This window comes from Megalopta genalis, unplaced genomic scaffold, assembly GCF_051020955.1.
Source record: "Megalopta genalis isolate 19385.01 unplaced genomic scaffold, iyMegGena1_principal scaffold0757, whole genome shotgun sequence".
Taxonomy (NCBI): domain Eukaryota; kingdom Metazoa; phylum Arthropoda; class Insecta; order Hymenoptera; family Halictidae; genus Megalopta; species Megalopta genalis.
The window spans coordinates 17,967-27,656 of record NW_027476826.1 but is presented as its reverse complement, the minus strand read 5'-3'; the positions used below and the strand labels follow the sequence as shown (position 1 = coordinate 27,656).

General features: G+C 48.8%; 1 protein-coding gene across 1 annotated transcript; it reads left to right on the top strand.

Annotated features, from left to right (window-relative positions):
- Positions 1-4,712: 4,712 nt before the first annotated feature.
- Positions 4,713-9,473, top strand: LOC143263567 (uncharacterized; the record flags this gene model as incomplete). The annotated part of the gene is made up of 1 exon (XM_076528435.1): positions 4,713-9,473. A coding segment is annotated over one exon (4,554 nt), but the record flags the coding sequence as incomplete, so codon positions are not given.
- Positions 9,474-9,690: the final 217 nt, after the last annotated feature.

Genomic DNA, 9,690 nt, shown 5'->3' with positions numbered 1-9,690 from the left:
TCGTGTATTTCGCATTAATCTGAAGCTAAATTGTTCATATCACATGAATTTGAAGCTAAATCGTTTGTTGAAAATCGCTATTTCGCACGAATTTCAATCGAAATCGTGTGTTTCGCATGATATTGAAGCTAAATCGTATGTTTCGCGTTGATTTAAAGCTAATTCGTGTATTTCGCATTAATCTGAAGCTAAATTGTTCATTTCGCATGAATTTGAAGCTAAATCGTTTGTTTAAAATCGCTATTTCTCACGAATTTGAAGCGAATTCGTGTATATCGCTTGATATTGAAGTTAAATCGTTTGTTTCGCGTTCATTTAAAGCTAATTCGTGTATTTCGCATGAATCTGAAGCTAAATTGTTCATTTCGCATGAATTGGAAGCTAATGTTACGTCGGTCGACTCCCGACGTATTGCGTAGGCTAAGTTACTACATAATCACGTAGAATAAGGAAACCCTATATCTATAACACATTCATACACTTAATTAATCTATACACACTTAAACACACTATATATGTTACCGACAGCCGCTTTGTCGCCGATATGTTACCGACAGCCACTCTGTCGCCGATATGTTACCGACAGTCGCCCTGTCACCGATATGTTACCGACAGTCGCCCTGTCACCGATATGTTACCGACAGTCGCCCTGTCACCGATATGTTACCGACAGTCGCCCTGTCACCGATATGTTACCGACAGCCGCTTTGTCGCCGATATGTTACCGACAGCCACTCTGTCGCCGATATGTTACCGACAGTCGCCCTGTCACCGATATGTTACCGACAGCCGCTCTGTCGCCGATACGTTACCGACAGCCGCAACGTTACCAACGTTATCCACACACTTCATCACACCACTAACATGTTCACCAAACCACCGCGTGCGCTGCGGAGCACACTGCGCCCCACTCCAGCGCACCCCCACTTCTCGCAGCATCCACAGTCGCCGAAGGAGCCTCAGAGCGCTCCTCGACTTCTCACTCGCGTTCCAGCACTTGACTTTACCAGACGTCCTTTGCTAACTCGGCTCGTCTCTCTCCTTACAAATTCATTGTTACTATTTCGCCGAGTTCCGTTTTAATTCTAGTTCCATTAAGTCAAGCGAGTCACCTTCTAGATCTATATAAGTAATATTAAACCCGCGTTAGTTTAATTAGTTATTGTGTTCAAGAAGTTTAAAGAATATATACATATATTTTAATTAACAGTATTCTCGAGTCAAAGCTTTATTAAACCTAAAGTCAGTGAATAAAAGCAACGAGCAGCCGCTTCCTGACGATCAAAGCAACGGAGCAGCAAATTCCTGACGACCGTAGCAGCAGAACAGCCAGTTCCTGCCAATCCGCCCGAATCGAGCAGCCCAGTTCCTGCCGATCATCGCCGTGCAGTCGCAGCAGCAGCCACTGTATCGAACATTGTACCAACCAAGCCAATTCTCTCCGAACGGTGAGTCCTTTCACATGTTGCACGCCTATTCAAATTGTACGCGAGTTCCCGATCAGACGCGGACGCAGGCAACGCGTGGATCAAAACTTGACAAAAGAGTCTAGTCCTTTTCGCGGGTCGACACTTCGTGTTCTTTTCTCGCGTGGGACGTGACAAATTTGGTGGCAGCGGTGGGATACTTGTGTCAAACTCGCGTTTAAAATTTGATAATATGGCCGCGTGCAAGAAAGACGCCGTTCCAACAGTGACTATCGATTCGGAAACCGCGATGTTACAAAAATCCGTTCACGAAATGGAACGTAAACTACGCGCGGAGCGCCGGGCTCTAGAAGCCGAACGCGAAGAAGTGAGCCGCCGCCGTTTCGAAGTAGATAGACTCCAAGAGCAAGTATTAACGGAAAAAGAAAGGTTAGAAAATGAATCCGTAAAGCCCCAAGATACGCAAATTCTCCGCGAAGAATTAGCCGCGTTGCGCGATCAAATCGAACGTTCCAGATTAAACGAAATCCCGCACGAGGACGAGTCGGCAATTCCTAGGTTCCCGCTGAACAACGACCGCGACTACGAAAGTCCGTCGTTGTCAATAAAAACCGCGCTTGAATCCATTCCGTACTTCGACGGGACGAATATTCCGATTTTACAATTTACTCGCGCGTGCGTTAGAGCGCGAGATATGATTCCTGCGCGACAGGAAAGATCGTTCGTGCAATTAATTATTACGCGACTCCGTGGTCGTGCGTTAACCACCGTCGAGGATGAATATTACAACTCCGTGCACGATCTCTGCGACGAGCTAAAGGATACATTCGGCTCGCGTAAATCAATCGATCATTACCGTGGACAGATGGCCAACATATTCATGGGCAGTTCGGAACATATTATTGATTACATCAGTAGAATCAAAGATTTAAAAGCCGCGATTCTTGACGCAGCCGAAGACGTCGCAGATATTCCGGGAATTAACGAATTAACGAAGAGTAGTTTTATTGAGGGTTTGATCCCGGCGATCCGGCCGGAGGTGAAATCCTACAGACAAGAATCGCTAAAAACAATTTTCTCCGAAGCAAAAACCGCTTACAAACGCTTGGAACTCGACAAGGCACGGTACGGACGCCAAGACGTTAAAGTTCGATTCGCTGATTCAATGCAAGTTACATTTCCCACGCGCGAACCTTCCCAGCCACGCGCGGCTCTTACGGAGCGACCACGGTATGCCCCGGGTCAGATAACATCGAGGGGAGATAACGACGCGTATCGCCGAGAAGTCGCGCAAGCGAGTCGCCGCGACGATAATTATTTCCGGGCCGACCGACGCAATCAGGGCCCCCGATATCTGCCGGATCAGGTTACATCAAGGGGAGATAACAACTTCCTGGCCGACCGATACGGCCGAGACTCCCGATATCTCCCGGATCAGGTTACACCGAGGGGAGATAGCGCGCCTCGTCGCCGAGAAATTCCTTTCTCTAACCGTCGCAGCGATAACGGCTTCCTGCCGTCGCGTCACCCGTCCGATCGCCTCATGAATAACGACACGTGTCGACAAATTTCGTCATCTCAACAGACTTTCAATACTACCGGTAGAAATAATGACAAGCACTGCAACTATTGCAAGAACGTAGGCCATGACATACACGAGTGTAGGAAGAGAGAATACAATAATAATATACGCAACCAGGGAAACGGGGCACCCCTCCCGTCCAACCCCAGCCGACGGGAGGCATCACCCTCACCGAAAGTCCGCGCGATCGCGTCGATGGAAGACGAGCACGACTCGGCGTCCACCGAATAAATCTCAATGAAAATACCGAGGTCCCGTATATCGCGACCCTCGCGCCGGAGCTCCGCACGAAATCCGTATTCATGATCGACACCGGCGCTGAATTAAACATAATCAAATTAATCGCGTTGAACGCAGACGCGAGTATCGATACCGCGGAAAGACTAAAAATCACCGGCATCACCGACGGACATGTAGAAACCATCGGGTCTACGCCTATTACTATATTCGGGACTGCCGCCAAGTTTCACGTCGTCCCAGACACATTCTCGATTCCAACCGAAGGAATCATCGGCTCAGCCTTCTTAAGAGAAGGACTAGATATTTGCTACTCGAAAAATTGCATCGCCTGGAACGGTGTTGAATACCCGTTCATCAACCCTGCTCAATGCCTGATCGGAGCTCGCACAGCCACGTGCATTCGCGTAAGGACTACCGGCTCAGACCAGGGATATATTCCCCGTACGGAAATCGCGCCGGGCGTGATAATTCACGATTGCGCAGTCTCTGCGACCGACGGATACACGATCGTACCATGCGTTAACACTAACGAAAGCGACATTTCTCTGGCCACACCTTCTATTAAGATAGAAGAAGTCGAAGAATTCTCACAAACGAATCCCCTTAAGAGTTCTAACCTCGACCACGAACTAAAGTCCAATGAACAACGTCAACCTCTACGCCGCGTAAACGCGTGTTCTCTCGAATCCGTTTCGGAAAAACGGAGGAAAATTTTAGAAGAAATCTCGACCGAACATTTAAACATGGAAGAAAGAGAGCATGTACTTGAGTTAATTGCAGAGTATCCAGATCTCTTTCACGTGTCGGGAGAATTTTTGGGCTGTACCACAGCCGTAACACATTCCATTCCCACTTCAGACGATATCCCCGTCCATGTAAAGCAATACCGGTACCCGCCCGTCCACAAAGATGAAATAAACAAACAAATGAAGGAACTATTAGAGAATAAAATCGTATCTCCTTCAAAATCACCCTACAATTCACCACTTTGGATAGTACCCAAAAAGGCCGCCGCGGACGGTAGCAAACGCTGGCGCATGGTAATTGATTTCCGTGCCTTGAACGAAAAATCAACCCCGGACGCGTATCCACTCCCGAGCATTCTCGAAATTCTTGACCAGCTCGGGAGTGCAAAGTACTTTAGCGTGTTCGACTTAGCTAGCGGATTCCATCAAATCGCCATGAACCCAGTCGACGCAGCAAAAACCGCGTTCTCGACGCCTTACGGACATTACCAATTCGATCGAATGCCGTTCGGGCTCCGCAATGCACCGGCCACCTTCCAACGGTTAATGGACTCGATCCTCTCCGGTCTGCAGGGCTCCGAGCTCTTCGTCTATCTTGACGACATCGTGATATATTCTAGGAGCCTCTCCGAACACCGGGCGAAATTCCGAAAATTAGCGGAACGATTACGAGCCGCGAACCTGAAATTACAACCCGCAAAATGCGGATTTTGACATAAAGAGGTGGCCTACCTTGGCCACGTGATAACCAAGGATGGCGTAAAACCATCTCCGGACAAAACGCGGGCGGTAGCCGAATTTCCACGCCCCAAAAACGCGAAAAACGTCCGCGAATTCCTCGGTCTCGCGGGCTACTACCGACGGTTCATTGACAAGTTCTCAAAAATTTCTAAACCGTTAACCTCATTGTTAAAAAGGGATTCTAGATTCGAATGGGGCGCGTCTCAAGATCTCGCATTCACGACCCTAAAGGAAATTTTGACAACCGAACCCCTTTTACAATACCCGGATTTTGACCGGGAATTCAATGTAACAACGGATGCTTCCGGATTCGCGATTGGGGGCGTTTTGAGCCAGGGCGAGCCCGGCAAAGACAAACCGATCGCCTACGCATCGCGACTGCTCCAAGGAGCAGAACTAAATTATTCAACAATCGAAAAGGAGTGTTTGGCCATCGTTTACTGTGTCCAACATTTCCGTCCTTACATCTACGGTCGGCGTTTCAAATTAATTACAGACCACCGTCCTCTCGTCTGGGTCAACTCAGTAAAAGACCCTACCTCCAGACTCCTGCGGTGGCGACTAAAGCTCGCGGAGTACGAGTACCAAATCATTTACAAGACGGGAAAATCGAATTCAAACGCAGACGCGCTCTCACGCAATCCCGTCCCGATCCACCCCCTCTCTTCCGATTCCTCTGATTCCACTTTATTCGATGCCGTACGTCGAACACCCCTGACTGACGTAACAGTCACCAATCAAATCAAAAATCACAGCACGCAACCATCGACCTCGTCCCTCCCCCCTTCAATCGCATCACCACTCTCGCCCAACCAACGCACATCCTTCTCCGACGAAGACGCACGGTTACCTCTAGAAACCACCCATCCTCCAGAAACTACCTCGTCCGACGAAGAAGAGATCATTGACAATCCAAACACCCCCTTTTCGTCGCGACGCCGGACACTTATACATACTAGAGATCGACTGACGATGCGAAACGACAATTTAGTCGGCTTCGTTACGCTCGACGGACAGCCACTCGACATAGGAACCGCAGACCTAAAAGTAGCAGACAAATTACCCACAATAAACGACGGAACGATAGGACGCGGACGAATTTCATATCTAGGTCAGAAACGACTAATCCTACTTCCTCTGAAGCCGACACTCAACCACGCGACAACCAGCGACGACCTAATCGAATGTCTACGCTCACTATACGACATAACGACAGAACTTCAACTCGACACGATTAGCGTTTCAAAGACAGATCTTGACCACGTTCAGTGGAGCGCGGTACAAAGGACCCTTCTAGAACTATTCGGACAATCCCAAACTCAGATCTTCGTTTGTTTGAACGAAATAATAATCCCGGACAACGCTTCGCGACGAGAGTTAATAATAGAAAACCACAGGTCAGCTTTTGCCGGACACAAGGGAGTCACCAAGACGTACCGCCGAATTAGAGAAAAGTATTTTTGGCCCACCTTAAAACGCGAAGTAGAAGAATATGTAAAAAATTGTCTAGAATGTCAGACCAAGAAACTAACACGCGTAAAGACGAGACAGCCAATGACACTGACAGACACACCTGGACAGGCCTTCGACAAGGTATCCCTCGACATCGTCGGTCCCCTTCCTACCACACCCTCCGGTCATACATATATCCTTACCGGACAGGATCTTTTAACAAAGTATTCCGTCGCCGTCCCACTAAAGAACGCCACAGCAATCGATACAGCCAACGCTCTGATTGAACACCTTATTTGCCGTTTCGGGGCCCCTAAGGCCATCCTCACCGACCAAGGTGCCAATTTTATGAGCAAACTAATGAAAGCAGTTGCAAAAAAATTCAAAATATCGCAATTTCGCACGACCGCGTTCCGACCACAGAGCAACGGTTCCTTGGAGAGGTCGCACCACGTGCTAACCGAATATCTGAAACAATTTATTAACAGAAATAATTGGGACGAATGGCTCGCCTGCGCCATGCTCAGCTACAATACGAGCGTCCACGAGGGCACGTTATTCACACCCCACGAGCTAGTCTTCGGTAATCTAGCCAGGCTCCCCTCGGCCGATTCGCGTTTCACGACTTCCGATGAGTCGTATTCAGACTATCTACAGAACCTCCAAGAAAAACTATCGGGCACGATTAATCAGGCGCGCCAGAATCTCGACGGAGCGAAGGCGCGTTCCAAGAAATATTACGACCGCAAGATAAACGCGCAGACATTCGTCACCGGGGATCGAGTTTACATTCTCAAGGAGCCCCGGAAAGGAAAATTCGACTCCGAATACCACGGTCCATACGAGGTGGTCGGGGTGTTATCGGAGACCAATGTTCAACTCAAAATAAAGGGCAAGATAAAAACCGTCCATATAAATAAATTAAAACATGCACCACCGTCAGCTCGTATTGCATTCACATCCGCAATCCCCTCCAACCGACCCCCACCGCGAAAGAGGTTTATATCCGTGGCCGAGGCTAGAAGTCAGTCAAGTTCGGACAACCACAGAGAAATGTACGCTACGCAAGCTTTCGCGTTAGTCACGGTTATACGTGTCGCGTCCGCCATTATCGGCTACGATTGCGGGGGCAGCTCGGCCAATGTAACCACATTCTCCACCGTTGACCCACCAACCTGTGCTATGGAGAGCGTCAACCCGTCCAACGAGGAGGCACATATCCAGCTTCTGCAGCTGGCGGACTTCGACGCGGCGCCCGTCGTTCAGTGCCGGATCGAGATTGATCGAACGGTGTTTTACTGCGGTATGAGTTCTCACGTATCAATAGTTCAGAACGGTCGCCAACAGTATTTGCAATATATATCCCGCGACGCGTGCGAGGCTCTTCTCACCACCGGAATTATGTCGATTCCACCCACAATACAAATTTCCGGCCTTCAGCCAAACTCCACCTCAACTCGCAGCCTGACTCTCGCTGGCACCGTAGGCCCTGATGGTTCGTGCCAAGGCTCCACATATAGCGACCCTTTCGGCACCTGGTCTCAAGTGGTAGTGCAAGCCATAGCTAAAATCACGCTGAAAACCTTTAGTGCACCTGTCAAAATCAACACTCAGGAAATCCTCCTTCCATCTGGCCAAAGGTGTCCTCTAAACAAGGAATTCTGTTTAGACACAGAGGACGGCCACACGTACTGGCGAAGCCTCCCTTCGGATCAGTGCGGAGTAAACCAGTACGACGTCCTTTATGAAGGAAAAGCCACCCGAACCTTTAACCAAGGTTCCTCCCCCGTCATGTACACCGTTGCTACACAAGACATAGCGTTCGCGCTTACTAGCACGGCCAAGACAAATATTTGCGGATACACACTTATCCGTACTGAACATCCGAAATTATTCATTTTAGATACAAATAAGGAAGGAAAATTTAAATCGAAATCTCCCACTCCCACCAACAACTTAGACATCTTCACCTACGTCAACGCGAAATTCGTGTACGTAGAAAAACACCTAAAATCACAAATAGTATCGCTCTATCAGGACATTGTAACGCAACGCTGTAGGCTCGACCAACAGGTCCTTCGAAATGCACTGACGCTCGCGCGAGTCGCGCCAGCCGAAGTGGCTTACGCGATTACGCAAGAAGCCGGCTATATCGCCACCCAGGCCGGAGAAGCCATTCACATCGTGAAGTGCATTCCAGTTTCTGTCAGCCTCCGCAAGACGGAGGATTGCTTTAACGATCTCCCCGTAACATACAATAACCAATCCTACTTCCTATCTCCACGCACGCACGTTTTAATCAAAACTAGTACCCAAAGAGACTGTAGCGAACTCATCCCTGCACTCTTCAAGCTGCAAGGGTCCTGGTACCAAATTAACCCACGACCCACAGAAATCCGCAACATTCCACCACTGAAACCCATTACGCAAGTCACATGGAAGTATGTGAGCCCTTCAAACCTCGCGAACGAGGGAATATATTCCCAGGAGGATCTAAATCAGTTAAAAGAACATATCATGTTCCCAATAGAAAGATCCTCAATCATTGATTCCTTGGCTCAAGGAGCCTCAGGCCGCTCATTTATTCGCGACACAGTCCAAATCAGTAATCTCTTAGACGAGCAAACGCTCGAGAAAATCGCACTTTCAACCAGTAAACGCTTGTGGAGCGGTTTCTTGCAATTTGGTTCAATATCCGCGGGCATCCTCGGAGTATACATCCTGTTTCGTACAATCAAACTCACAATCAATATGGTACTGAACGGCGTCGAGCTGTACGCCGCGTTCGGTTGGAGTTTCCGACTGGTAGCCGCGGCTTGGAATTCAGCCACACGCCTCTGCCTCCACCTCCAGAAGGACGTCAACACCGGCAGGGACAGCCAGGAGTGCATCGAGCAGGGAACACCACTGAAGCAACAAGAAAAGCCCAAGCCCTCCCAAATTACCTCCACCCGAGAGCCAGCCCCGGCCGATATTGGCAGAAATTACGAACATTCAGACGACGATTACGACACCGTTTTAAATACGCGAATAACACCGTCGGTCCCCAATCGCGGACATACCTCGAGATTCTTATAATTGTACCCACATTTAAGTAAAAATAATTTTCCCTACAGGAAAATTATTTTTCCCCGCGGAAGGGAGGTGTTACGTCGGTCGACTCCCGACGTATTGCGTAGGCTAAGTTACTACATAATCACGTAGAATAAGGAAACCCTATATCTATAACACATTCATACACTTAATTAATCTATACACACTTAAACACACTATATATGTTACCGACAGCCGCTTTGTCGCCGATATGTTACCGACAGCCACTCTGTCGCCGATATGTTACCGACAGTCGCCCTGTCACCGATATGTTACCGACAGTCGCCCTGTCACCGATATGTTACCGACAGTCGCCCTGTCACCGATATGTTACCGACAGTCGCCCTGTCACCGATATGTTACCGACAGCCGCTTTGTCGCCGATATGTTACCGACAGACACTCTGTCG